The 25,878-nt window shown below is 42.0% G+C and overlaps 10 protein-coding genes across 12 annotated transcripts; 4 read left to right on the forward strand and 6 right to left on the reverse strand.

Moving 5' to 3' along the window:
* The first annotated feature begins 32 nt into the window (after positions 1-32).
* LOC108136917 (esterase CG5412) lies at positions 33-1,130 on the forward strand. Its single transcript, XM_017258385.2, has 2 exons — positions 33-584; positions 645-1,130. The coding sequence occupies exons 1-2, from the start codon at positions 137-139 to the stop codon at positions 1,034-1,036; spliced, it is 840 nt and encodes a 279-aa protein (XP_017113874.1). The 5' UTR covers positions 33-136; the 3' UTR covers positions 1,037-1,130.
* A 71-nt stretch (positions 1,131-1,201) lies between these two features.
* Positions 1,202-2,804, reverse strand: LOC108136918 (elongin-B). The gene is made up of 4 exons (XM_017258386.2): positions 2,407-2,804; positions 2,107-2,200; positions 1,892-2,036; positions 1,202-1,783 (listed from the first exon to the last, which is right to left on the reverse strand). The coding sequence occupies exons 1-4, from the start codon at positions 2,407-2,409 to the stop codon at positions 1,669-1,671; spliced, it is 357 nt and encodes a 118-aa protein (XP_017113875.1). The 5' UTR covers positions 2,410-2,804; the 3' UTR covers positions 1,202-1,668.
* A 367-nt stretch (positions 2,805-3,171) lies between these two features.
* On the forward strand, positions 3,172-3,813 carry LOC108136939 (signal recognition particle 14 kDa protein). Its single transcript, XM_017258416.1, has 4 exons — positions 3,172-3,252; positions 3,310-3,382; positions 3,445-3,545; positions 3,604-3,813. Exons 1-4 carry the CDS (start codon positions 3,229-3,231, stop codon positions 3,733-3,735), a joined length of 330 nt encoding a protein of 109 aa, XP_017113905.1. The 5' UTR covers positions 3,172-3,228; the 3' UTR covers positions 3,736-3,813.
* On the reverse strand, positions 3,811-4,699 carry LOC108136938. Of its 2 annotated transcripts, none has more exons than XM_017258414.2 (3): positions 4,486-4,699; positions 4,157-4,430; positions 3,811-4,097 (listed from the first exon to the last, which is right to left on the reverse strand). In XM_017258414.2, the coding sequence occupies exons 1-3, from the start codon at positions 4,552-4,554 to the stop codon at positions 3,835-3,837; spliced, it is 606 nt and encodes a 201-aa protein (XP_017113903.1). In that variant the 5' UTR covers positions 4,555-4,699; the 3' UTR covers positions 3,811-3,834. The 2 variants fall into 2 exon arrangements, with proteins under 2 accessions (XP_017113903.1, XP_017113904.1); XM_017258415.2 differs by having other exon boundaries at positions 4,004-4,097; positions 4,153-4,430; positions 4,486-4,698.
* Positions 4,700-5,045: 346 nt separating this feature from the next.
* Positions 5,046-9,372, reverse strand: LOC108136937 (probable transcription-associated protein 1). The gene is made up of 7 exons (XM_017258413.2): positions 8,991-9,372; positions 8,766-8,914; positions 6,744-7,608; positions 6,566-6,685; positions 6,317-6,481; positions 6,139-6,247; positions 5,046-6,080 (listed from the first exon to the last, which is right to left on the reverse strand). Exons 1-7 carry the CDS (start codon positions 9,034-9,036, stop codon positions 5,846-5,848), a joined length of 1,689 nt encoding a protein of 562 aa, XP_017113902.1. The 5' UTR covers positions 9,037-9,372; the 3' UTR covers positions 5,046-5,845.
* Positions 9,373-9,739: 367 nt separating this feature from the next.
* LOC108137008 (septin-2) lies at positions 9,740-12,011 on the reverse strand. The gene is made up of 2 exons (XM_017258506.2): positions 11,779-12,011; positions 9,740-11,059 (listed from the first exon to the last, which is right to left on the reverse strand). The coding sequence occupies exons 1-2, from the start codon at positions 11,924-11,926 to the stop codon at positions 9,948-9,950; spliced, it is 1,260 nt and encodes a 419-aa protein (XP_017113995.1). The 5' UTR covers positions 11,927-12,011; the 3' UTR covers positions 9,740-9,947.
* A 227-nt stretch (positions 12,012-12,238) lies between these two features.
* Positions 12,239-14,315, forward strand: LOC108136991 (cell cycle checkpoint protein RAD17). 2 transcript variants are annotated; one of them, XM_017258486.2, is made up of 4 exons: positions 12,239-12,287; positions 12,343-13,010; positions 13,172-13,632; positions 13,685-14,315. In XM_017258486.2, exons 1-4 carry the CDS (start codon positions 12,273-12,275, stop codon positions 14,134-14,136), a joined length of 1,596 nt encoding a protein of 531 aa, XP_017113975.1. In that variant the 5' UTR covers positions 12,239-12,272; the 3' UTR covers positions 14,137-14,315. The 2 variants fall into 2 exon arrangements, with proteins under 2 accessions (XP_017113975.1, XP_041565423.1); XM_041709489.1 differs by lacking the exon at positions 12,239-12,287 and having other exon boundaries at positions 12,406-12,441; positions 12,506-13,010; positions 13,685-14,313.
* Positions 14,316-14,482: 167 nt separating this feature from the next.
* On the reverse strand, positions 14,483-16,340 carry LOC108136990 (protein HEXIM1). The gene is made up of 3 exons (XM_017258485.2): positions 16,169-16,340; positions 15,448-16,005; positions 14,483-15,252 (listed from the first exon to the last, which is right to left on the reverse strand). The coding sequence occupies exons 1-3, from the start codon at positions 16,188-16,190 to the stop codon at positions 14,789-14,791; spliced, it is 1,044 nt and encodes a 347-aa protein (XP_017113974.1). The 5' UTR covers positions 16,191-16,340; the 3' UTR covers positions 14,483-14,788.
* Positions 16,341-16,913: 573 nt separating this feature from the next.
* On the forward strand, positions 16,914-20,219 carry LOC108136920 (glycine-rich cell wall structural protein 1). The gene is given in 7 exon segments (XM_017258393.2): positions 16,914-17,409; positions 17,411-17,567; positions 17,635-18,051; positions 18,121-18,310; positions 18,686-18,904; positions 18,987-19,156; positions 19,213-20,219. Coding segments are annotated over 7 exon segments (1,374 nt in total). The 5' UTR covers positions 16,914-17,238; the 3' UTR covers positions 19,263-20,219.
* Positions 20,220-22,843: 2,624 nt separating this feature from the next.
* Positions 22,844-25,183, reverse strand: LOC108136712 (dromyosuppressin). The gene is made up of 3 exons (XM_017258037.2): positions 25,072-25,183; positions 23,545-23,756; positions 22,844-23,401 (listed from the first exon to the last, which is right to left on the reverse strand). The coding sequence occupies exons 2-3, from the start codon at positions 23,753-23,755 to the stop codon at positions 23,310-23,312; spliced, it is 303 nt and encodes a 100-aa protein (XP_017113526.1). The 5' UTR covers position 23,756; positions 25,072-25,183; the 3' UTR covers positions 22,844-23,309.
* Between the last annotated feature and the right edge of the window lie 695 nt (positions 25,184-25,878).

Raw genomic sequence — 25,878 nt, forward strand, 5'->3', positions numbered from 1 at the left:
ATTTGCCTTCGAGCTGCCTGACAGTATGGTTATCGATTGCTTCCCATCTCTATTAAGCCCATAACCTTGTTTATTATTTTTATTTGCTTCCTGCTAGAGAAAAACATTAAACATTAGATAAAAAATATCAAACAAAATGACCAACAATGATGCCCTGGCGGAGGCAGCCGGTTCCAGTCGAGCTGGCGGCAGCAAGCAACAGCCCAAGCTTGAGATCACCGAGAAAGTGCGGGTCCTGTGCCTGCACGGCTACCGACAGAATGGAGATGCCTTTAAAAACAAGCTCGGCTCCTTCCGAAAGTTCGCCTCCAAATATGCGGAGTTTGTGTTCATTACGGCGCCACACGTGGCCCCCGCTCTGGAGTCTGGGGCGGAACCTGTGCCGGAGCAAAGGAGCTGGTGGGCAAACAAGGACGATGGAACTTTCAAAGGAACAAACAAAGGTGGTCCCGCCTTCGGCTTCCAGGAGAGCCTGCGCTGCGTGGAGGAGGCGTGGCGAACTCAGGGTCCATTCCAAGGACTCCTCGGCTTTTCGCAAGGCGCCTGTTTTGTGGGCCTAATTTGCGGCCTGGCCAAAAAGAAGTGTAGGCCTTGAATATAGCAGCGAACAATGTGATTAGTATAACCAAAACAATCTCCCACAGTGACCTCCATCCGCCCGGAGTTTGCAGTGCTTTCCTCCGGCTTCTTGTCCGGCAGTTTGGTGCACATGAGCGCCTACGAAGAGGCAATCAGCATTCCAACTCTGCACATTTACGGTCAGACGGATGAGATCATACCAAAGGAGCTGAGTGAATCCCTGGCTGCGCACTTCAAGAACGCGGAACTGTTGGAGCACAGTGGCGGCCACTACTTCCCGGCCACGGCGCAGCAGAAGCAGACGTTCATCAACTTCTTCCAGGACCGGCTGCAGGAGTACTTGGAGCACCAAGAGCTGCAACAGAGCGGCAATGCCTCCTTCGTGGACAGCGGGGCGGAGGATGACAACGATGCTGAGGTGGCCGCCATGACGGCCGAACTGGACGAGAGTGATTAGCTGAAGGACAGGGTTTTTTCGTTCGTTTTTAATAATAATTAAATCTTATTATTACAAAAATAATGATTTGATTATAAATTATAATATAATTAGATCCCAATATTGTTTAAATATTCACTCTGCTTACGAAGGATCAAGCGGATGGGGTACTGAAACTGCTGCACGTTCGCTCAATTCTCACATTTACTTTTTATGACTTTGTGTATTTTTTCAACAAATTCGTATAAATTCCATTAAAAAGAAACAAACAAGTGGGGGAAGGGTGTAAAGTTAAAGCCGAATATTATAAATCCCATTCCAAAGTACAATTTTGAGTTGGAACCATAGGGAATTGTTCCTTGCTATGTAAACAACGAAAAATGCATATTTAGCTATTGGGTCTGCGGCTGCAGTTGTTGCTTTCTGACCAGGCATGGAGTTTGGAAATCACAGACAGATCTCCCTCTTCCGTCCGGGTTTTCGTACATTTCGTTTGCGGGGGACAAGCGAGCGACAATAGTTTAGAGTCTCTGGATTTAGCGGATTTAGTTTGTCTCGTTTTGCTGCTGCTGCTGCTGTTGCTTTTGTTGATGTGTTTGCTGCTGTTTGTTGTTCTCGTAGGGGTGATTGACTGACTGACTGACTGCTGCTTTTTATGCAACCTGCTCCTGTCCGTTCGAGGCCTCTTGGTTTTTCATCACTTCGGGTAAGTCTGGTGGTGCCGAGTAGGGTGTCATGTCCAGTGTCTCAAAGTCGCCCACCTCGTTCCTATAAAAATAGGGCAATGAAGTTGCTGTAAGCCTGTAAGCGGTACACGTGCCACTCGCCCGCCTTGTCCGCTAGATAACCCGCACCCGGCTTATCAGCGACTCTCACCTGAATGTCAAACCCAGCTGCGCCGGAGCCTGCGCCTTGGCCGTGGACACCGTCACGCCGTAGTCCTGCAACGTGCTCTCGTCCTCCATGACGTCGTTGTCCTGATTATATAACCGCTGATCCACAGGCTGCACCTTGAGTATGCCTAAGCGGGGTAGCCAATCATGGAGTTACTTAATAATGATGCTGCTCTATAAATAGAAGCCAACACTCACCCTCAATCATTCGCTTCAGCTCGGCCACCGTTGTGTTCTCCTTGGCGTCCGTAAAGATGGTGGTCTTCTGCCGCCTGATCATGAGGAATACGTCCTGCAAAAGAGAGGGCAAATCGTTTGATGGTTTCCATTCGATTCGGTCAAAGTTCAGTGAGAGGTTTTTTAATGTGTCATGCCTGCCGCCCACGCAGGAAACACATACTCTGGCTACATTAGCCTTGGGTATGTAGAGATCTCTGGCATTGAAACCTAAGATGCACTGCATCCCAGCTGGCCACCGGCTGGTGGTGAACCACTCACCATGTTGCGGAGTTTGTGGCGCTGGCAGGGGCTGCGGCGGCTTCTTGAATAAGAATTAACCAGGTGGCTATGGAGGGTGGAGTCGATTCTAGAGCTGACGGCGTGGGCGGCGCTTCCTTTGGCGGTCGCGGTCGTTCGTTTCGATCGGCTGGAATTTTCCTACTTCGCTTGCACCACCGCTGCTGGGCGCTTCTTTTTTTCCTGTCCCGCTTGTCCGGAGTTGGGGGCGGCGCGGGAGGGCGTGGCGTGCGGTTCGTGGTACCGTGTTTATTGTATCGTTTGTGCAACAGCTTCCTTGGTTGCCCCGCACTTGTAGGTTTTCGTACTTTTACGATTTTTTCTGGCCTTTTTCCTTTCGTTGCTGCTTTCTCAACCAATTAGAGCTGTCAAACCATCGATGGCAATATCGATTGTATCGATAATTAAGGCCAGCCGCCAACATCTATGTTCTCACGACTATCGTGATACTATCGGGGCAGATATATATTTAAATTTTCAGCATATGTAGTTATTTTCTTTACTTGTAATACAAGTAAATAAAATAAAACACAAGGTGTTTGACTTGTAACAAACACTGAAGCAAATGAAGTAGTAACACTTTATTCAATAATTTATATATTTAATTTTTTTATTTGCATTTAATTTATTTTTCTTAACTTTGTTTTTTCTTTATATTTTGCTGTGGATTGCATTCTACATGAAATAAGCATTGTCAAAAGTTGCGAGCTTGTGCAGCCCTGATGCAGACTGAAATGCACTAAAAAATCCCACAACAACTGTCAGTGTCACTTTTCTCGTTTCGCCTGTTTTATTTGCCACGAAATGGTTTTGCTGGACAATTCGAACGTAAATAACAATTAAAACTCAGCAAATAATTGGTTAATCAGGTGTCAATTATTACAGTTCATCCTGCGCCTGGAAAAGATCGCCAATGCGGCCAAGAAGGACTCTTCCTTTACGCTGACATTCAAGCGCTGTGAGTGGTGTCCCCCGAAAAACATGATATTTAGGGACTAACAATTATTTCCTATCCCCAAGATGATGGCCATGATAAACCAGTGCCAAGAGCCGGCCGACCCCCACTACCCAAACCGGAAACTTACATGTGCCTTATGCGAGCCCAGTCCAAATCCCAAAAGGTAACGTCGATCAAATTCCCCCTTAAAACATTGTACGAGGAAACCACTTCTCCGGCAGATTTCCACCGTTGTCCGACAGGAGGATGTGCCCGCCATGATGGGCATGTACTCGCAGTTCATGAAGAGCAAAATGGATGGCCTGAAGCGTGTTAAGAAGGTCAAAAGCAAGGCCAAGGCGACAAAGGGTTGACGAGGGAGTAGGTCCTAGCTAGATTTTATTTGACTGTTACCAGGTCTTTCGTTTTAAATGCATAATTTTCTACTGTAATTTTGTTGACTTTTTATTTATTTAGTATTCATATTTCATGCGACGCAGATTGAGCAGCCACTTGGGTAACTCACCAAGCCTCAATCCATAAACGAACTTTGGCCTTATCAGGTCCATCAAACTGTACAGATCCTCATTTAAGTCGATCCCACCCAGGAGATCTTCATCTATGTAGGCCACATCGATTCCTTTTCTGAGGCCTTGATGAAAGGAACTGTGGGCCTTGGGCAAAAAGTCCAAATAGCCGGAGAGGCGATCCACAATCAGATATTTTGCGTGGTCATCTACAAATGGATATGGTTGGTTTACAGAGGGAAATATAAGATGGAAAGCATATACCAACTATCTATATAGTACAACGTCGATTCAAAGCCACTATCGCTTTTTCCCGCTGGTATCAATGTTATTGTGATCTGGCTGCCGTCATAATCTATTTGAGTAGGCCTATTTGGCGGAATGGTTTTAAACTTGTAATTCTCGGAGTTGAAGACGCTGGAATTGTCTTGGGAGCGCAACCGCAGGATGTCCTGCTCAGACCCAACTACGCATTTGCACCAATTTCCGGGAACGAGGTGCTCCTTAAAGGCGGCAGATGAGAGGAGCAAAGCGCCGCGATGCTGAAATGCCACAGGACATTGAAAGTATTAAAAAAATGGAGTGTTTATTACGTACCTCCTCGAACAAGCCGTATTTCTTCCCAGTCTCCAGGATCAAGGGCTGTCCAACTTCATTAAGAAACATAATTAATTATCCGCCAAGTGTTTGGCCTTTTTTTCTGGTGTGACCAATGCGGTCTGTCTGGAGAATCTCAAGTCAAAAAAAATAGTATATGAATTCGCCGCTAGAAATGTTTTTCGCCGTTCTTTATAATTAAAATTAAAGCGCGAATTTAAAAAACAAAATGAAGGTACCTACTTACTGTACATTTTAAAATTTATTTCTAACTTATTAATTAATTTTTTATGGTGACTTTTTCAGTAAATAATGTGCGTGATTTTAATACATTTATGATTTTAAATGTGGGAATATTATGAAAGATAATTAATCCTGATCGCTCGAAGCTGATTATTAATTATGCGGGTTCATATAGTCTTTTGCTGGAATTATAAACGGCTTTAGAAGGTTGATTAGGCTTTTTAAAATCGGAATCGGTCTTAGTATACGTCCTCAAAATTTGTGCATTACTTTGTTTACCCCTTCCTTTGTTTCGCTATTAAATAAAATTTCAACCATTTTTAGAATTATAATTATATTGGTTTTCTTTAAACTTTTCGTTTTAGCTAAACGTACATACTGTTTGTTTTATATCTATCACAATGAATATTTGTGTCGCGTGTGTTTTAGTGAGGATGCGCTTGTCTTTGTCAAAGAATTTGGATCACGATACAATGGAAACAATCAAATTGACTTATGCTAGCATTTAGCTCGTCAAGAACATCTCCTCACGCATAAGTTAAGTGTAAATTTTACCAGATTTATTTTTGCTTTTTAGAACAAAGACAGTCTTTAACAATATCCGAAGGGATCTGCAGTTGCTTTCCATAACCCTACTGCACACCTGATATTTCGATTCAAATGGTAGCTTGTTACTCGACATTTGGCCATTGATGAGCAGTTATGTGCGTAGATGTTGGAGATGATTTCGATAATAACGTAAGGATAGATAAATTATATGGAGACATAAAAAAGATTCTATCATCTCTATTCATGTACATATGGGTTGGTATACCCAAAGTGCTGGTGTACAACAAGAAAATGACTAGAGCACATGAGAGTGCTCTTACAAATAATAACAAATAACTATCACACCTGATCCCGCTTTCGAGTCCAATCAAATTTTGTAGAAACGGCAAAAGCAGCCTTGGATTTCACACCGAGGTTTGAGTATAAAACAAACCAATTTCAGAAAACAATATCGATTTCACCAAATTTGAAGGAAATTGCGAGCAGGGCTTCGTAACTTAGGCGCCGAAATTAAATTAAAACGGTTAATTTGCATAGTTAACAATATTCCAACCGAACACTCAGGGCCCTAGTTAAAAGTGTTGTAGCGCAGGTTGCTATCGACATCGCCCACATTGCCGCCAAAGCCCGGACTGGGCGGCTGGTCCGCCATGAGATCTACGCTGGACTGCGAGTGCCGCCGCTGACCCGGCCACGTCCAGGCATCACGGATGCTGTCGAACAAACGCTGCGGGAATGTCTTGTACTCCATGTCCACCGACTGAGTATCGCCGAAATTAAAATCGGCCACTTCAACATTAAAGCTGTGCAAATGAACAGATTATAGAAAGAGTTTGTCACAGTTAAGCTCCAAGTTCTCACCGATTTCCCCGCTGAATATAATAGGACACCCCGAAAACAATTAAAATTACGGCCACCAATGTGCAGGTTACGGGCACAACTACCACCGAAAGCTGAGATTGACGCTGGGCTGTAAGGTATACAAAATATTTAATTGGTAAATAAATATTTAGAAAGCTGTTATTTGATTTTTACCCACCTTCATACATGTTTATGGTGACCTGATTGAGTGTCTGGGAGACTTCATTGCGTATAAAGAAAAGAATGGTCTTGCTTTCGCTGAAGTATCGCTTGTATTCGTATGAGCAATTATCTAATGGTTCATAACGGTCGCACGTCTCATTGCCCGTGGAATTGTAAGGTGCTGTTAGGAACAGAAATTGGTTATTGACATAAAATGTTAAAATAGTAGAAATTAAGGTAGCTGATAAAAGGAAAATTTGCTCACCAGTAAAAACTTGCGTGCAAAGCTCAAACGGTGGCGATCCCTTGCAGTTCACATTAAGGTGAATAATCTCCCAGTGCTGCAGCCAATTCTTGCCCGTAGTGCCAAAACCGGTAACGGGATCTGAAGGTTTTTACAAATAGATAGTCAAATAATATTCTAAAAAATGAAATAAACTAACCTTTAGATACAATGCGGTGGTGAAAGTAGCCGTAGATCTGCTTGGGATCCTGGGCCACAAATTTCTTGCTTATGCAATCGAAAGGCGGTTGAGTACCGGCCACTAAAGTGAGCTTGGAAAGTCTACGTACGCCCAGCGGATTGACCAGTGCCACGGACAGGTTGCCAACGGAATCCTTCTGCTGCTTTAGAGCGCTGGTAAGGTTTAGACCAAGAAGGGCGGCATTGGCATGCATGGCCTGAATTAAATCACGTTTGGCTCGGGCTGGTGGCTTTGGTGTAGTGGTTGTCGTAGTTGTTGACGTTGTTGTGGGTTTTGGAGTGGTCGTGGTGGCAGGAGTTGTTGAAGTTGTTGTTGTGGCTGGAGTTGTTGTTGTCGTGGTTGTTGTAGTGGTAGTGGTAGTGGTTGTGGTTGTTGTGGTCGTGGTTGAGGGTATTGGCTCAGGCGGTAACTCCAGCGAAGCCACCACTAAAGCCTCCACGTCAAAGTATTGCTCTGCTTTCGGATATGTGGCCTGATAGTCCAGGGCACTGGACATGCCCAGATATGTGCAGTTTTGAAACCAATACGTCTGAATGTGGTATCCCTTGGCCCGCAAAAATGCCACATCCAGCTCGGATAGCAATATGCTGTGATTAACCGCCTCCTGTGTGGACACAAACTTTTGCGGACGAGTCACATTGTTCTGAATCAGTTCCAAGCTGCCGCCCAACAAGTTATCCAGCTTGATGTCCTTTTGGGCCTTGGCCTCATTTACCCAAAAAATGAAGAACTTATCCACCTCGACTTTGAGGACATGTGTGGCCGGTTGCTCCTGCGTGTAGACTACAGTCCAATTGCTGCTGGCGCTGGTCGTTTCAATCTCCTGCAAGCACAAAGGCAATTGATTAAAATAATTGGTTGTGGTTTTAGGCTCAATAAACATGCAAATTTGTCTACAATAGTAGCCACCAAACGCCGCTGATATGACCACGTACCAGGCACAATCGGAAAAAAAAAAACTGTCGCTGAATAGTAATTGTTTAAAATTAGCATTCAAATCCAGTGACGCCATAACAATTGAAACAGCATGGCTCAGATTGAAACTGGGAAATTCTTGATGTTTGCTTATCTGAACCCAAGCTTAAGCGATTAAAAGTATATACATATCTGCTATCTATAAATAAATATTGGTATCAGTCATAAACTCAACTTTTTAACTTCCGACTGATTTCGAAAGAATTAACTGTTATCTTAAAGTTCTGAGAAATATTGCAGGCTTGGGGAAGATTGTAGAATCCAAAACCATAATATGAATAATTTAACCCTAGGCGCTCTGTTGAGCTCAGCTTAGTCATTTAGATGTGCCTTATCGATAATGAACTCAATGTTAGTGCTGCCTGATTTCAACGTTATAAAAATAAACCTCTAAATAAATTAACCCATGACCAAACCCTGTAAACATTCTTTCAGTAACAGAAACTTAAATGACAAGTATTTCGATTTGTATTTTTTCTATTTGTTGAACTACTTGGAGCTTACTCCATTGTTGAAACTCTAAGTTGCACAGTGTTTTAAAGAAAATTGTCATTGGGCGATAACCAAAAATGAATGTATTTTAACCAATAACAGAAAGTACGTTATGGTGAGTGAACTTCCAAATTGAATTTGATATTAAAATGTTTCAGAACTAAATCTGTGGACTTAATTAAAAAGTTTCAGTGAGTGGTAAGGGCTTCTTAATTGAGTTCTTTAAACTTTAAAAGAAATTTTCCATTGTACATATGTAATTAAAATTAAAATTAATTAATTAAAATAATTACTAACAAATATTAATAATTATTTGGGTTTCTCATTGCGTTTAACTGGATGAGCAAACTGAAACCAGCTTTCCTGACAACTTTTATGAGCCAGTTTAATGGGCGTACACCGTAAACTCTGGCCCGATAGACTCGCTTGCATTTGCATTTGCAGGCAATTAGTCATGACACTCGGCTGGGAGCTTTCCTTCTTTGTTATGGGGGGTGTGGATATCTTTGTTACCTTTCGATGGCCAGTACTGTCGCTCCAGGTGAACTTGTAGGTTCCCTTGCCAGCCGGTTTGCCATTGTCGAAGAGCTGGGCAGACACATTGATGGAGGATCCGATGAGGGCCTGATTGGGGGCCGTAATTGAGACCGTGTAACAGGTGACTGCAAAAGGGAGTATCTTTAGTTTTGGCCCAGTTTGGAGGATTATTGATTTCACTGTCGTTTCCATTATCCATACCTGTATGCAGAAGAGCGCAGAAAGCTAGCGCCGCTTTTAGCGACATGTCGGTTGGAATTTCCCCTCCACTCGATGATTACTATGGAAAATCACTTGGGTTCGCCCCTGCCTCGACTCCCCCTCCTACCATTAAATTGCAAAATCCAAGCAACAAACAAAATTTATAATGAAAAAAAACAAACACAAAGGTTTTCTCACTTTTCCCCAACTGCTGCACCCACTTTCACGATCTTTTCTCTATTTTGAACACGTTTAATTGCTTTCGTTTGGGTTTTTGAGCACTGCTCTCCACTATTAATGCTGCATTTGCTGCGCCGATTCTATTATTGCGTTTTTAATTTGTTCTACAATTTTTACAGCCAGCAGTAAATGAGTAGCAAAATAGTGTGACCAGGTGGTTTACATTAAAACGAGCTTAAAATGGCCAAGTGGAACTAAATAATTCCGCGTTGCGCGAAGTTCAAAAAATAAATTTAAATGCCCATCTAATTACTTTTTGAAAATCAATCCAAAATATTCTTGATTATATTTACCTAGAACGTCTACCTACTTTAAATACCATTATATAATCTTAGTTTCAATAAAAAACCAATTTAAAATAATAATTTTTTAAAACACATAAAAACTGAATTAACCTTTTAGGGTATTTAAATCGGTACCATTTTTCCATACCATATATAACTTACTGTTTTAAATTAATCCTTGGTTCTGAAATTAATTGTTTTTGTGTTTTGTGTTTGTTTACCTTGTTAAAATACTAAGTTCGGTTTATTCGTTAGTTGTAAATACATAATCATATATGTCTGCGTACATATTCGTTTAGTTGTGTATATGTTAATATTTGAAGTAAACTTAATAGTACAAATGAAAGACAACGAGATGAGAAAGCAATAATTACTTTGGGATAAGCGAACCGCACAGAATTCTCAATACATTGGTCGGCGGCGGCGCCGGCTCCTACTTCTTCTTGCTCTTGCCAAGAGTGAGCGTGTGGTGGGCGGTGGCCAACTGCTGTTTGCGCCTCTGGAAGTCGAGGTAGTCCTCCTCGAGCGACTTGCGCGACTCCTCCAGCTTGCGTTTCTCCTCGGCGTGGTCCCGCTTCAGTTTCTCGAACTTGGCGTGCAGGTCCTTCTCGCTCTCCTTCAGCTCGGCCTCCTTCTCCTTGACCCGCTGCACGAACATCTGGCGCACCTCCTCCTCCTTTGACTGCAGCTCGGCCAGGTGGTTGGAGCGCTTGGCTTCGAACGTCTGCTGGAACGAGATCGGCTTGTTGTCGCTGTCCACATCGCTGAAGCCCATCTGCTCCAGTCGCTTCTGGCGATACAGCTCGTAGTGCCGTGTGTGAGTCTTCTCGCGCATGTCCTCCATGTTGGTGCGGATGAGCATCTCGCGCAGCTTCACAAAGTCACAGTGCGTTTCGTTCTCCACCTGGACCGTGCCCCAGGGATACTGGCGAGCGCGGATCAACTTGTTGCCCACCTTAATGAACTCCGTGCTGCCGACCACGGCGAAGGGAATGTGCGAATTCATGCTTGTGTTCGTCTCGGCTACCGTTTCGTCATCGGTGGGGAACTGATAGATGTGCACTCCATTGGTGTTCAGTTCCTGGATGATCTTGGCCTTAAAGCGCTGCAGCTCCACCTTGGAAATGGTATCGGCTTTGGCAATCACCGGAATGATGTTCACCTTGCTGTCCAGCTTCTTCATGCACACCAGATCCAGGGACTTGAGGCCATGCCCGGTGGGGCAGATAAAGTACAGGCAAATGTGAATGCGACTGTCGTGGCACGTCACCAGCGATCGCTTGATTTTTAGCTCCTCCTGTAGATAGTTCTCGAACTGGGCGTCGATGTAGTCCACCACTGCCTTGAACGAGTCGTCCTTGTTGATCTGGTCGCCATAGCCCACCGTGTCGCAAATGGTCAGCTTGAGCCGCACATTGCTCTCCTGTAGCTCGTAGGTGTGTGCCTTTAACTTGACGCTGGGCAGAGTGTGGGGACTTGGCGTGGACTCGAAGCTGGTGTTGAACAGCGTGTCCATCAGCGTCGACTTGCCCAATCCGGTCTCGCCTGCGAAAAGAGGGAAGATGGGAGGTCAGATTGGTGTCAGATTCGGGGGGAGCGGAACCAAAGCCCAAGTGGGCTCAATTGGCCATAGAAGCATTGCGGCATTGATGTCAGGGTGAAATTGTAGAAAGCAGCGGGGGAAATCGATTACCGGCCACTCTGCATACTAATCGTGGCTGGGCGTCTGGTAAAGGCATTTCAATTGTTTACCCACATGTATGTAGGTGATTCACTTTATCTGAGCAATGCACTCCAATATCAGACACTTGAGAACCCAAAACAGCAACGCTCAAAGTGATAGCATTTAGGAAACCGAAGCTATTTTAATAAAGATAGGTTCTAATTTCACCTTTAAACTCGGCTTACATTTCTGATCTTTTGGCGCAACCACTTCTTAACTGAGCTAAGAACGTCTTAATGTAAATTAATAGCAGACGACTTTAATTTCTTAGAGATTGATATATGGTAAAAAGTACTGTGTTAAGACCCAAATTGGAAAGTAATTTATTTAAAATTGAAGATTTATGTATCAGAAAATAAACATTGACTTCGTGCGTAAGCTTACTTTATATAGCATTTTTATTTTTTTTGAGAATACACATTTACTGAAATTTGCGAAAATCAATGCTATTGCCTTGACCGCCACTGTTTTTCAAGTAAAACTTCGGTTGATTCACTGTGCCGCATACACACACACGGAAACTGCACCCGCATATACAGACCTATACACATGACGTTGAAGACGAATCCATTCTGGACACTCTTGTTGACCAATTGGTCCGGCAGGCTGTCGAATCCCACATGGCCGGACTGCTTTAGGTTGCGGAGGTGCACCTCCTTCTTGTTGACAAAATCTACTTCGGCGGACATATTTTCCAATAATCCAGGCAAAGATCGGCTCAAAAGTATCGCGCAAAGGCGTCGCCAGCAAGTCTGGATATGTGTGACCGGATGCCGGGGCAAGCAAAATACCAACGGCTTGAAACTTACTTAAACTGGAACTACTCTGGAAAGAGAAAAACATATATTAAAAAACATTTTTAACTTTTAAAATTAGTTGAATTCATTTTAACTTAAAAACAATCACTATAACTGCAGTGTATTTAAGCAACATACGAGGAAACGAAGACATTTTCAAATATATTCTTTTTTGATATACTTACGCTTTTACCAGCTGGTCACTCTTCAAAGTAAGAAGAAGAGGCAAAATCTAAAAATGAGCGCAAGGAAGGTAAACAATTTGAATTTTCGGTTTTTAAAATAAATAAAACAAAATTAATGTTTAGAAAACATGGGTGAGGTGCGCCTTTAGCGAGATGGACATTTCCACCACTCCAGTTACTCCGGAGGCCACTCCTGCCAAGCGCACCAGAAGTTCAGGCAATGTGAGCACCAGAATTTCGAGGTCTCATAGCGGGAACTCAACTCCAACGCAAGTTTTGCCAATAGAATCCGTGGATCTCACAGCCGTAGATGATGAAAAGGATGCGGATAGTACTGGCCCAATACCAGAGGTTAAGGCAAACTGGATGGAGAGCTTTGCGCCTGCTGCGAGCGAGGATTTAGCCGTGCATCCCAAGAAGATTGGAGAACTTCGCGATTGGCTGCGTCACTGTGAAGCAATGCGAAAGAAATTCCCCGCTCAAATGTGTCTACTCACAGGACCCACTGGTGCGGGCAAAACTGCCACTTTGCGTGTCCTAGCCAAAGAGTTCGGCTTCCAGGTGCAGGAGTGGATCAATCCTGTGGACTGCGAGGTGGTCAACGCCTTGGGGGATCAACCGAGTGGCAGTTCTTACGTGGGCTCCCATCTGGAAGCCTTCAAAAGCTTCCTACTACGCGCCTCACGATACAAATCCCTCCTGGACTCGCACAGCAAAAGACTGCTCCTCGTCGAGGACTTTCCCAACGTTTTGCTCAGCGATAAGGAGGCCAACTTTGAGGAGATACTAGAGTAGGTGACAAACCATTACATTTTTGAATAGCTTCCTTATTAAAACCCAACAAGTAGTAATTTGGCTAGGTGTTTATCACAATAAGCCACTTTTTCTTTATAAAAAATATAGAATAAATCTTTAACGCTCTGTTTTAATATAAACTCCTATCCTTTTTTAGTGAATACTCCACCTACGGCAAATCCCCATTGGTGTTTATCTTGGCCGATGCGAAATCTCGTGGCTTAAACATCAGCTACCGCCTTTTTACGGATGAACTAAAGGCCAAACATCGCATCGAGCACATCAGCTTCAATTCTATTGCATCCACAATAATGCAAAAGTCGATTAAAGCCTTTTGTTCCGTGATGCAGCAGCCGCAAAATAAAGCTACTTACAAGTTGCCCTCGTCCACTGTGGTTGACTCAATAGTTGTGGGTGCCCAGGGCGACATTAGAAATGCATTGATCAACCTGCATCTGAGCTCCTTGAAGGGGGTTCCAAGCATGCCCACCAAGCAGTTAAATGTCAGCGTAGCCACCAAGGGACGCAAAAAGAAAATGCAAAGCACTCTGAAGTCCATTGGTAGAGATGAATCCATAACTTTGATGCACGCATTGGGGAGAGTGCTGAATCCTAAGTGTGAGTCACAAAAACAATCTGTTTTACCTTTTTTAACCATTGAGTTTTGCAGTCAATGAGGAAAAACGTATGCTGCATAGCCCCGAGGAAATAACCGAAGCTTTTAACACAGAACCAAGGAATTTTGTAAACTTTGTACATGCCAATTATCTGCCACATTTTAAAGACATCGAGGATGTCGTGGCCGCCGTTAATGACTTGGGTCTGTCAGATGTTATGCTCGATGAGTATCGCGACAGTTCATTGTCCACAATGGGTCTTAACATTGCTATACGGGGTGCTATGCTGGCCAATAGTTCCCCCGTGAGCGGTTGGATGCCAGTTCGGGGACCCAAGCGAATTAATATACAGTCACAAGCCACTTTGGCAGAACAAAGACTAGTTGGCGTGGGTTACTCGGGCATTTCCAAATCGCTTTATGCAACCGAATACAGCTCCTTTGTCAAGTGCATAGCTGGCAAACTTTCGGAGTCCCAATCAAGCCAAAGTACCGATTCTATTTAAGCTGAGCCCATTAGCTAAATTTCATAGAAGATTTTAATAAATAAAGTTAATTTATCTTATATTAAATCTTATATATAAATATAAAGGAAACTCATTTTTGAAAAGACGCCCTTGGGACAAAATGGAGACTTAATTTAAGAAATAAACACATTTTCAAGCAAACAAAAACTTATACATTTTTTAAATCCTGTCTAAAATTTAAACCGAATAAATTTTTATTTCTTAAAAGCTTGCCTGTTTAAATATTTAAACCGAACCAAATTGTATTTTTTAAAAGCCTTTAAACCAAATTTATATGAAGTTTATTTGCCTCGGCAATAAGAATGAAGATCCAAAATTATTCGAATTCACGATTTAACTTTTTATTTGCCTACAAATCGAGTTTTCATTATAAAAATTTCATTAAAATCATTAACGCGTAGAGGCAACATCTTTAAGTATTGTATACAACGCAGACCAACAAAAAACAATTGGGAGGCATCGTTTGCAGATAGTAAAATAATGGATGATGAACTGATGATTGAAATGAAGACCGCTCGTTTAAGCGCCCACAGATGTCTTAAAAAATAAACAAGGTTTTCTATCCATATGTCGCCATATTCTACCACAATTGAGTCTTCTATTTACACAGGGCGAAGTGCTCCACTCCAGCCTATTTGACCGTTGCATCGCCTGGTTTTAGGACATCGCTGGAGTTGTCGTCTTCGTCCATTTGATTGCCATCCAACAGGCGCTGTCGCTCCTCATCGTTGGCGTGGCCATTATTCAGGTGGATCGGGGACCTGGATCTGGAGCGAGTACGGCTCCGCTCGTGCCGCTCGGCATGCCCGTTAGCGATGTTCAGTCCGGCCACGCCCATCTCGTGACCATCGCTGCTGCTCGAGGATGTGCTGGAAGTTGTGCTCGATGTGGTGCTGCTGCTGTCGCTCTCGCTGTCCTCGCTGGAGGAGTCCATGGGTGTGGGTTGGGGCTGCTGCGGCGGCTGTTGCCTGGCCTGCAATTCGCAGGCAGAGCTTGGGGTGGGCGCCACCGCCGAGGGCGGCGAGGCTGCGGCCGCTGCTGCTGCAGCCGGTCCAGCTGTCGTCGAACAGGAGCGCAGGAAGTGGGAGCGCAGAACTAAAAAGGGACAAGTCAAAATAATTCATAATGTTATTCACATTTGATAAAAGTCTGTATAAAACGGGGAATGACAACCTTTTTTTGTTCATTGTTCATTAATAGATATAGTTGTCTAAAAAGCAAAAAAGGATGCAACAAAATTGAAGATGATAGATTTCTTTCTTTGCTTAAAGTAAGAATCGACCCACTCACATTGATTCTCCCTCGTCAGCTGGCGCAGCTTCTCGTCTTGCGCTCGTATCTTAGCACCAAACTCCTTGGAGACGTTCTGGGCCTTGGAATACCGATCCTCGATCTGCAGGCACTCCTGGATGAGCTCCTGCTTGCTCAACGTCTCCAGTCGTTCAAGCCGCGCCCGCTCGTAGACATTGGAGAATTCCTTGGACAAGAAGAGCACTTGATCCTCCGCCTGCGAGCCAAAGCAGTTGTCGTCGGAGTCGTCCTTAGTCACCTCTGACATGTGCTCCTCCATCAGGAAGCGATTGGTGTTGTACGGGACGAGCAAAGACCGCGAGCGGACCAGCTTGGTGCGACTGTTCTTTCCCTCAAGCGTGGCTCCTGCACCCGTTGACATATCGAGCTTCCACTGTGGATACTGATTTTTTGTTTTCTTGGGCAGCATCTTGGACTTTTTTCCTCGGCGGTGCTTCCTTTTGGGCATTCCTGCCCCGCCTCCTCCGTTACTTCCGCCACCGCTGCCACCACCTCCTCCTCCTCCACCATCCAAAGGTCGCTGCTGGGCGCCACTTTCTGCAAAAGTAAATAGAAAACTAAATTCAAATTTTAACCGCCAAAAACTTGCAATTGCAACTCTGCCAAGCGCAGTGGCAAGGAAGAAAAAAAAAACAATCTAATAAGACAGTCGCCATTTGTCGCTTGCCTTTTTCAGCACTCTGCGAGTGCCGATCTTTACCTTTTTTTACTGCTTCTGCCATAATGCCAACACAATTATATGTTGCTCAATCACTTAGTTAACACTTTAAGAGCTAATTCGAATTTTATTGCAAGTCTATAAGAGTGCGAAATTTATTCTAAGCGACTAAAACTCATTTGCAGTTTGGCCAGGTGTTGCCAGCTTAATCCCACCAAAGGTTCTTCGCCTAACGCCTGCCGATATCGGCAATTTGCAACCACATTGAAAATAAATGGGCGCCAAATTGAAAATGCAGTTTGATTAATGTTATATGTATTTATAATCATAAAAAACTATTAGGGTGCATACTGTAAAAAAATTTGAAACCTTTTTTATTTGTTTTAATTACCCTGATTTTTCTATTTGGAAAATATAAAATTGCCGGTGTCGTATATAAAAATCGAGTTTGACAACACTACGCGTATTTATAGTAATTAGTACTGCAACATGCTAGCTCTTAATATTTTTGTTAAGAAGCTTAGCTGTTATTGGCCCAACCAGAAATTATTAAATCAAGTTATGTAAATTTGTTAAAACTTACCAAAGTTATCTTGAATATGTTAATTCGTTTGAAAGCTCCTGTAAGATTTCAACTTAAAAGATTAGAAGAGAATTTTTGTAGAATGCTTCTATACAACTTAAATTTAAGTTAGCGAATATAAATATAAAAAATAGCTACTTTCTTAGCCGAAGTTGACAGCCCTGCCAGAAAACTCACACAATGGCGAGTGGGCAGCGCTGCAACAAAAATCAATAGTCGCCGCCATATTTTTTCACTAGACTCACAGACCAACGCGCTATCCGAATAATGTTTAGTTAAATAAGTTGATTAAGATAAGTTAAAGTTGAAAGTGTATCGAGTACGCGACAGAGCAATTACCAAGTGACCTTTTGGCAGAAGCGATTCCCCGTGCACAGTAATAATAGCCTTAATCGCCAGTCTCCGGCATCCGAGTGGTCTTCTTCTTCCTCCGGCTCTTGCAGTCTTAAAATCCGCGTTTGATTCCGAGGAGGCCCAGTGCTAGTGCTAGTGCGCGTGTTCCAGAGTGCGAGATAAGCCAGCCAGGAGCATGGAAGGATCCTCAGTGTCCTCCCCTTCGATGGGTGGCCCACGTGGAGGCGGTTTTCGCGGACGCGGTGGAGGAGCCCCCATGCGAGGTGGCTTCGATCGCGGACGTGGTCGTGGCGGACGCGGTCACTTCATGGGCGGCATGCGCGGGGGCGGCGGCAGCGGAATGGGCGGGGGGACCGCCCATGCAGGGCATGATGTCGGGTCCTCCACGGGGCATGCGTGGTTCCCGCGGCGGAATGGGCTACCAGGGACGCGGCGGTGGCTACCAGCCGCGCGGTGGAGCTCCCATGGGCATGCGCGGCGGACGCCCTCCCTTGTACTCACAGCGTAAGCTCTCCATCCGGCTCCCTTGACTCCCAACCGCACCTTGTAAATCCAATCCAATCCAATCTAGCTCCCAAACAACACACAGGTGCCGACAACAACAAGACCGTCTCTCCAGTGCCCACTTCGGCGATCAGTGGAGAACAGCCAGTCGTTGAGGCAGCCGGGGATGAGGTCACCGATGGTCAGTCATCATCAGGCGGTGTTCCCTCAAGCAACTCGCATGGCGGCAGTTCCGCCCCTGGTGGCAGCAATGGCGGAGGACCTCCTCCGTATCTGGGCCGTGGTCGTGGACGCGGTGGTCCTTTCAGCGGACGCGGACGCGGCGGCGGAGGCTATGAACGGCACATGAACGGCAGCGGCGGCGGCAGCATGTACGGCAGCTCCCACAGCCACCACAGCAACTCCCTGGGCGGTGGTCCGGGCGGAGAGCACGGCTCGATGCCCAGGCGCGGAGCCCCGCGCGGCAGGGGCGGCTACAATCAAGGTATGAGTCGGCCACCCTTGCATCACCATCAGGCACATAATCCCAATACACAACTCGCACCGGTACCAGCTCTCAAACGCGGCGCTCCCGGTGGTCCTGGTCCCAAACGAGGTCGCTATGAGGGCGGTCCCTACGGTCAACGGCCCATGACGCCCAAATACCACTCCACACAGCAGCACATGGGTGGCGGCGGAGGCGGTGGTATGTCCTCGCAGTCCTCCTATGGCTCACCGCCAAGTCACCATGCGCCAGCTCCAAGGTAAGCAAAACACATATGTACATTCAAACTCTTTCTAGTTTTGATATCGTTAAATTATACCCTTCTTGCTTATATTTAAACTGTGAATTTTTGGACAAATATAAATTTTGCACAAAGCTAAAATAGGCATGGTATATATACAAAAAATTGGTTTGGATGCCAATGGATGGTTAAGGCCAATTTTTTCGGCATGATGGTAAACTAAAAGTACCTTTAAAGCAGAGAAAAAGTTTTGGAGTGTAAAAACTACTTTTTGCTTTCCATGAGGACGAAAAAACGAGCCTTAGATTTTAAGCTTAAAGATCTAATTTTTGGGAAACATAATTAAACCTAGCTACGATATCAGCTTATAAAAAAAACCTTTTATTCGTATAGCCACCACAGCTACCAGACCCACGACCAGACTCAGCAAGTGGATCCGTACGCGCAGAGCGGCTACAGCACCCAAACCACTCAGCAGGGATACAACGGCTATGGCCAGAGCGGCAGCAGCAGCTATGCAGCTCACACATCGCAGACAAGTGCTCCGGCCAGTAGCAGCTATGCGGCCCACCACGGCACTGAGTATGATCAGAGCCAGTATCAGAACTACAAGTGGGTTACCTACTCCTGACTCTCATTTCCCCTCCGATTGGACTGAGCAGATGCTAATGTAACGCTTTGTGTCTCTCAGCAGTTCGACAGGCTATGCCGCTCCCCAGGACACGCGCTATCAGTCGTACAGCCAGGATTACAGCCAGCAGTACGGCTCAACTGCCGTGGACTACAATGCCACCGGGCAAGCGGACTACACCCAGCACGGACAGCAGAGCGCTGGCTATGATGAGCGCGCCTATGCAGGTTATGGTAGGTGATTTCAGTGCCCTCCAGTTGCGCCATCCGTCATCGGTGTCTTCTTGCAGATTCGCAGGCCTACTCCCAGAACTATTCGAATGCAGCCGCCTACTACTAAACAACCGCAATCCCCTCCCACCCCTGACGGCACACTAGAGATCAGAACGCTGCGCGTGCTCCGATAGGCCAAGAAACCAAATAAAAAGGGATTAGGGCATACAGAAATCGAGTAACAGGAAGGGAATCTATGTTTAATACAGCAATTAACTTGCTATACATAATACACAACACACACACACGCGGACACTCAGAACATACAATTTTAGTTGTAAGGATACAGTTCTCTTTTTCTTAGCATTTAAGCCAACTCGTGTTGCAACGTCTTTCTATATAAACCCCCTGCCCAAATTTATTTTTTCCATTTGTTTTTGTTTTGTCTCCCCACGAACCCTGATCAAAAATATTGAAAATACCTGCATTGCCTGTTGTTTAATGTTTTCTTAATAGACAACCGGAGCTAGCCTGCACTGAGCTCCAGCCTAAACAAACCTTTATGTGCTCCTTCTTAGATTCATTTACAATTACGATTCAACTGTGACCAAAGTATGCTAAAATCATATTTTTTATATGACGGAAAACCACGAGTACATACATGATCTTCTCGAAGAACTAAACTAAATTTAAAATTGTGTGAGTCATGTAAAATTGTATACAAATGAATGCAATGTATATTTTAGTAGTTAAGCTCAAAACCGCAAACGACTCTCAACACACTGAAAGTTGATTTCCAATCCCTATATACTCCTGAAAAGCGATTATGATTTTGCAAGAATGTGTTTTTCTTTTCGTAACCATCTTGACGTGAATGACAGAAGCCAGTCTTATTATTTTCTTTTTGTTTATACAGTTATCTTATATCTTTTCTTATAGCCACAATTTAAGCAACAAAATTTCGTAATTATGTAACTCCTTTAAACTAAGCTGAGAAAAACAAGTAACGAAATACACAAAATATATTAGCAAATGATGCAAAAATCATAACCATTATCAAAGTCAATAAAATAATGTTCAAAAATGTGTTAAATGCATTAAACTTATTTAAGCGTATATATTATTATTTTAAATATTTTGTTTACACAAAAATCAATCAGTAAAAATGCAAATAATTAAGCAAAACAATCAATCGAAAGTCGAAATGAGTGAAAAAATGTGAAAAGCAAAAGACTGAATATATTCACGAACCGAACCAGCACTGCAAGCATACAAATCGTAACATATCAGAGACAAATGAATGAAACCAAAATCAAAGTATTAAGTATTTACGAAAAGATATCAAAGTACTACATGCAAAGAACAAGTAAACCCCAAGCAATTAAAAAGTGCCAAGTATACCTGAACAACAATATTCAGAATAAATCTTAAAACAAAAACAAATATGATGAAATATATTTCGCAATCTCTACGTCATCAATCAATCAATTATTAAGATAGTGTCGCGAAAATATCGAGAATGTTCTAAATGATTGATCCCCTAACCATTAAATTAGATAATTATCTAAATTTACAAAACAAAAGCACTGAAAGTACAAACAAAGAATATACAAGTTTTAACATATTTTGGTAAGTTAAGGTAAAAGCCAAAACATAAAAAAAACTTAGCACATGTGGAACTCGGCATGCTTAATAGCTATAATAATATATTTTATTACATTTGTCTGATGCAAAAAAGTAATATTTGGTAACATTCAAATTTCTATCAGTCTAAATAGTATTTTTATATTATATTAATACATAAATATACAAATAGTAAAATATACAAGTATACGCGAACCATTTGATGTGATTTTTTTATACATCTCTAAATTGTTAGCAGCTGTTGAGTTCTTCATAAAAGCAAGAGCGGCCCTTGCCGAGCTTACCATATGAATTGTAGCATTTAGTTGTTTTTTACAGGAATGAGAAATCATTATTAACAAAATGATAGCGTTAAACGCTTATCAAATCTGAAGGAAACGAACAAAAAAGGATATGTCAATGGTGGTAATTTGAAAACAAACAACTTAAAAGACCAAGTAAAAAATACAAAGAAACCAAAGAAATTATGAATCTATGAAGTATTTTGTTTAAATGTTGCAATTTTATGTTATTTATATATTTTTGTTTATGTATAAAATTATTTTATTTGTTATAGTTAAGACGAACTACCGTAAATCCAGTCTTATAAAGACCAGTTTAAGAGAATATAAAACGAATGTTGATTAACAAGACTGAATGAATTCTCCATGTGATAAAATCTTAATAGAACCAAGAATGAAATCAACAAATTTATATAAAATATATATATATTAAAATCCCTTCAAAATAATAGTAAAATGCCTAAAACTACTTTTAGTTTTGAATTTCTTGATAATTTATTTCATCAAAATTTAACAAACATTTTTGAATAAGCTATAGACAACACCAAAGCAGAATGCTCAAATCATTTTCCCACAGAGGAAAAGGACTTAAAAAAAAAGTCCCATATATATGGTAACATAATAAATAAAATAAAGAAAAAATCAGAAAATCTAGGAAAAGTGTCAAATGTTAAAAGATCAGACAAAGAAAATCATTTGCGGATGACATATATTTTTAATTTAACAGCTTTGGCATTTTACGCATTTGCATAGAAATCAGAAAACCGCATTGTTTCACGTTTTTGTGTCAATTTGATTTACAATATCTTATTATTTGTTTAGTTTTTTATTGATTTAATAAAAGCGTTAAAAATGGCAAACATAATTTAATCCAAACATGCAATTAAATGGAAACTTTTAACTTTTTCAGCGAAAGAAAAATATTTAAAATGAAAATATAACCCAATGGAGCGAAAGTATCTGCGCACTGTGGGACCCATTGACCAAACACGCTTTCACAAAATATATTTCTTCTGGTTCTCAAGAGTATGCAGTGGAATTAATGTTGATGAAGTTTTCATAGCCATCAAAAAATACAAAGTGCCTACCGTATCAATAAAAATAAATGTTAGGAAAAAAAAAAAAAAAATTTTTATTAAATTAAGTTTGAATGAAAGTTTTTAAACTTTCATAACTAACCTATTTAATCATAATCTAATCATAACCTATTTATTTATTTTTTTTTCTATATAAAAAATTATTTCAAATTCTATATTGTAACAACTGTTAAAAAATGTTGAAGTTAAATTATAAATTGTATTTCTACTTGTTTAATTTATCACAGTTGCGTTAAAAAAACCATTATAATTCAGGCATTATCAAGCCAGAAATAATTTTTAAACAACATAAATTGCAAATATAAATTGTTTTCCAAAATAATTCTTAAAATTTGATTGAAGTTATAAAAAACACGAACACTAATGCAAAATGCCGTGAACAATTAATTTGCTAATAGTATTTATATGTCTTTTAGGAGGATTTAAAACAAATTCTAAGGAAATCTAATAAAACAAAATGTTAAAAAAAATCGTTAGCATTTTTTATTCCTTCGATACAAAGCAAATTAAAAAGTTTTCTTTCATTTATACAAAGGCCCAGGTGAGTTGAGGCATTAATATTATTATTTGATAAAGTCAATCTGACTTGAAATTTTTGTTTTCCCCATCGTCTCAATTTTTTGAAGTTTTAACCCCATATTTTTACGATAATAATACCTCAAAATCCAATTTCAAATAAATGCCAATTTAGTTGCATTTTGTCATGCATTGACTTATTGAGAGGAAAAGTTTGTCTTTATTTGAAAAGGTAACAAATTTGTGGATCGAATTTGAAAACATTTGTTGGTTATTTAATAATAGTGCTTCATGCAAGGGAAGTATGTGTTATATATTCAAACGTTATTTTTTTTTTTGTAACCAAGGGATCAAATTTTATAACGCTTCGGGGGTCATTGAATATGTACAAATAGTTATTCCAGTTATTTTTATATAAACATTGGACACATCGATTTGCTATTTAATGAACTAGAGGGCTTCCAATTGATTAAAGTTCTGAGTTTCCATCGATTACATTTGCATAATAATGTTGAAGACGTCAAAATAGTGTTGTGCTTTGGGTGAACAGAAACGATTTCGCCGACTGTGGTCAAGGTCCAGTGTCGTTGTCGCAAGTCAAGTATGAGCTGCAATGGAATCCTTCGAGTCATGTCCTTAACGACGTTTGCCAAAGCGCAGGAAGACGTGATCGACATCTGTACGTTTGTTGTAGTTCTTCAGGAGGTCGTCAGAGTTGGCCACTAGAGCTGCAATTAAACAATAATATCATTTAAGTCATTAAAATGACAGCGTAAATATAAGAAAAGAAATGAAATCCTTTCTTGAAACCCTTTTTACATTTTCATAAAATGTATTTAAATTCCAAGCAGTTGATTTAACTGGTACTTACCGGATGCCTCGTTGTTGACGTAGGATTTCAAGGCCGTTGACAGTTGATCGGAGTTTTCCAGGGCCTGGCACACCTTCCTGATGTGTGGGGGCATCTCCTCGACGATGCCGGCCTGGCACAGAGGAGGACCCTGGGTTGCAGCCCCAGTGGTGGCCACGGTCAGCAGGACGATGGCCAGGCAGCAGGCGACAAAGAACTGTGCGAAGGACATGCTGCAAATGGGGGCAGAATTGAGAAATGAGCAGGAAGCATGGTTAGCTGGTGTCACGCTTATTAAATTATTTGATCCGCAGCAAAGGTTGGCCAGCAAGGACACCATCTGCACACTCATCTTGGAGGGCTGAAGGGCGTCTTATCCCACACCCCATCCAACCCCACTGATTTTGATTAAGTGTAATGATCTTAATGCTACGTGCTTGATTGCCACTCGCTGATGATGGCGTCGCCATGGCAAAGTATTATGCATAAATGTAGTTGTACTTGGTTGCCGGCTCGCGACCGAGCTTCCATTTTAAATACCATCTAAGCAGGCGACCTTAATGCTACCCTAATATGTTTACGCGGCAGACAATTTGTTTCTATTAGCTTGGGGAAAGGCAGCGGCAATCTGTTCTGTGTCACCTCCTCTGATGATGATTACGATGATGAAAGTGGAGGCAGCACTCATACGCCCCGTTGCAGTTGGCATGCAAACACTCGCGCCAGGTGCGACATATGCGAACGTGTTGCTCCCACATCTGTTTAGCTTAGAAAAGCAACACCAGAAATCGGGAGCAGGAAGACGGTGTCAACAGGTTGATATGCATAGGGCACGTTCCAAGGATCCCAACTGATTGAGCTTGTGTTTGCTAACTAAACAGACACCTTTTAGTGCGCAACAGTAAGACGACAGAAACTACTTTTTAAACGTCTATATTCTAGAAAAATATTGATTATATATAAACGATTTTAAAAGAGCGTTTTTTAATAAATATAAAGATACATATAATAAGCCCTCAAAATTTGGGAAATATGTTTGTTTATGTTATTAATAGTAAAATAACATAAAAAACATATTAAATTGTTTTTAAGAAGTTATGAAATCGGTGTATTTGAAACATGTAAGAATTTCTCTTTATCTTTTGTTCCTCAAGGAAAAAATTCAAAAACTTAAACTTAAAAATTGTATAACCTAATCCACATTCTTGTCAAACTAAAATATCGAAAACCGTTCTTAAATTTCAAAAGATTTTTCCCATTTTTTATATTAATCCACAAATTTAGTCTATTCGACTAAAACGTTGCTCAAGAAATAATTCAAAAACACAAGGTAATTACAATAGTTAAATAACCAAATCCTCATTACTGTAAAACTGACTGCATACGCTTTAAATAAATTTGGTGAGCCAAAAAGCGTTCTTGAATTTAAAACGTTTTTTCCTATTTTTGTATTTTTATCCACAATTTCAGTTTATTCAGCCTATTCAGTTAAAACGTATTCTTTTAAGTTATCCAATACTTTGTACGTCGTAAGTCACAAGTACCAACCTGATAAGGGCTTTAATATTTGGATACTTCCACAGAGTAGTTGAGGGATAAACTTGTTAGTTTTTTGTCACTGGGGCTCAGCTCGTTTGCTCCGTTTGCTGGACTTGTTGAACACAAGCACTCGAATGATGTCCTGTCCAGCCAGGACATCAGCTTTTATTTACTTCCGCCGAGGACGAGCGCAGATGGCACGGTGGCCTGTGATTGGCTGACGGGGCCACACTGGAGTCGGGGGACCACATGTTGCGCTTTTGCCAGGATACTTGGTGGGCGTGCTTAAACATCGGTATCACTCATACGCCACCGACACCGACCAGAGCACGATGCTGCGCCGCACAATGTGTGCACTTGCCAAACTTTCGCCGGCAGCGGCAACCCACCGAGTAGACCAATATGTTTATCTATTATATAAGTTTATCAGCTCTTAATTATGTTGTAAAAGTTGCCGCTTTTTATGTCCAGTGGCCGGCAACCATCACCTATTTATTGGTAGTTATAATCGCTTATGGTCCATCGAACGTTTACTGTCCGTCCCACGGATCTGCTTTAAGCCCCCACCTTTAAAGCCACTGCACTTTGCTCCACCGATGCGTAAGCAGAGTAATCTCTTCTTTATGAGACTGGGATTTGCAGGCGAAGCATTGCAATTAATTTGAATTTGTGCGTGTTTGGCATGCAAAAAAGCCAGCGACACGAATTTCGACTGTGACGTCAGGCACTCATCTTGGCCATCTTGGGCATCTTGGTGGGGGATAACCTAAATGCAGACATAACCACGGTTGAGTCTGCGAAAATTCGCATTTACCA

Source organism: Drosophila elegans, unplaced genomic scaffold, assembly GCF_018152505.1.
Source record: "Drosophila elegans isolate 14027-0461.03 unplaced genomic scaffold, ASM1815250v1 contig_476, whole genome shotgun sequence".
NCBI classification, from domain to species: Eukaryota; Metazoa; Arthropoda; class Insecta; order Diptera; family Drosophilidae; genus Drosophila; species Drosophila elegans.

Excerpts from the sequence above, each read along its gene's own strand:
- LOC108136917 (XM_017258385.2), top strand. The coding sequence starts at position 137 with ATGACCAACAATGATGCCCTGGCGGAGGCAGCCGGTTCCAGTCGAGCT. Across the intron at positions 585-644 it reads CGGCCTGGCCAAAAAGAAGT|TGACCTCCATCCGCCCGGAG; the intron begins GTAGGCCTTGAA and ends AATCTCCCACAG.
- LOC108136918 (XM_017258386.2), bottom strand. Across the intron at positions 2,037-2,106 it reads GCTGAAGCGAATGATTGAGG|GCATACTCAAGGTGCAGCCT; the intron begins GTGAGTGTTGGC and ends TACCCCGCTTAG. Across the intron at positions 1,784-1,891 it reads CAGCTGGGTTTGACATTCAG|GAACGAGGTGGGCGACTTTG; the intron begins GTGAGAGTCGCT and ends CTATTTTTATAG.
- LOC108136939 (XM_017258416.1), top strand. The coding sequence starts at position 3,229 with ATGGTTTTGCTGGACAATTCGAAC. Across the intron at positions 3,253-3,309 it reads TTTTGCTGGACAATTCGAAC|TTCATCCTGCGCCTGGAAAA; the intron begins GTAAATAACAAT and ends CAATTATTACAG. Across the intron at positions 3,546-3,603 it reads CCCAGTCCAAATCCCAAAAG|ATTTCCACCGTTGTCCGACA; the intron begins GTAACGTCGATC and ends CTTCTCCGGCAG.
- LOC108136938 (XM_017258414.2), bottom strand. The coding sequence starts at position 4,554 with ATGTTTCTTAATGAAGTTGGACAGCCCTTGATCCTGGAGACTGGGAAG. Across the intron at positions 4,431-4,485 it reads AATACGGCTTGTTCGAGGAG|CATCGCGGCGCTTTGCTCCT; the intron begins GTACGTAATAAA and ends GTGGCATTTCAG. Across the intron at positions 4,098-4,156 it reads GACGTTGTACTATATAGATA|ATGACCACGCAAAATATCTG; the intron begins GTTGGTATATGC and ends ATCCATTTGTAG.
- LOC108136937 (XM_017258413.2), bottom strand. The coding sequence starts at position 9,036 with ATGTCGCTAAAAGCGGCGCTAGCTTTCTGCGCTCTTCTGCATACAG. Across the intron at positions 6,686-6,743 it reads CCACCGCATTGTATCTAAAG|ATCCCGTTACCGGTTTTGGC; the intron begins GTTAGTTTATTT and ends AAAAACCTTCAG. Across the intron at positions 6,248-6,316 it reads CACCATAAACATGTATGAAG|CCCAGCGTCAATCTCAGCTT; the intron begins GTGGGTAAAAAT and ends TATACCTTACAG.
- LOC108137008 (XM_017258506.2), bottom strand. The coding sequence starts at position 11,926 with ATGTCCGCCGAAGTAGATTTTGTCAACAAGAAGGAGGTGCACCTCCGC. Across the intron at positions 11,060-11,778 it reads CTTCAACGTCATGTGTATAG|GCGAGACCGGATTGGGCAAG; the intron begins GTCTGTATATGC and ends CTCTTTTCGCAG.
- LOC108136991 (XM_017258486.2), top strand. Across the intron at positions 13,011-13,171 it reads AACTTTGAGGAGATACTAGA|TGAATACTCCACCTACGGCA; the intron begins GTAGGTGACAAA and ends ATCCTTTTTTAG. Across the intron at positions 13,633-13,684 it reads GAGAGTGCTGAATCCTAAGT|TCAATGAGGAAAAACGTATG; the intron begins GTGAGTCACAAA and ends TGAGTTTTGCAG.
- LOC108136990 (XM_017258485.2), bottom strand. The coding sequence starts at position 16,190 with ATGGCAGAAGCAGTAAAAAAAG. Across the intron at positions 16,006-16,168 it reads GGCAGAAGCAGTAAAAAAAG|AAAGTGGCGCCCAGCAGCGA; the intron begins GTAAAGATCGGC and ends TTACTTTTGCAG. Across the intron at positions 15,253-15,447 it reads GCTGACGAGGGAGAATCAAT|TTCTGCGCTCCCACTTCCTG; the intron begins GTGAGTGGGTCG and ends GTCCCTTTTTAG.
- LOC108136712 (XM_017258037.2), bottom strand. The coding sequence starts at position 23,755 with ATGTCCTTCGCACAGTTCTTTGTCGCCTGCTGCCTGGCCATCGTCCTG. Across the intron at positions 23,402-23,544 it reads CGTCAACAACGAGGCATCCG|CTCTAGTGGCCAACTCTGAC; the intron begins GTAAGTACCAGT and ends GTTTAATTGCAG.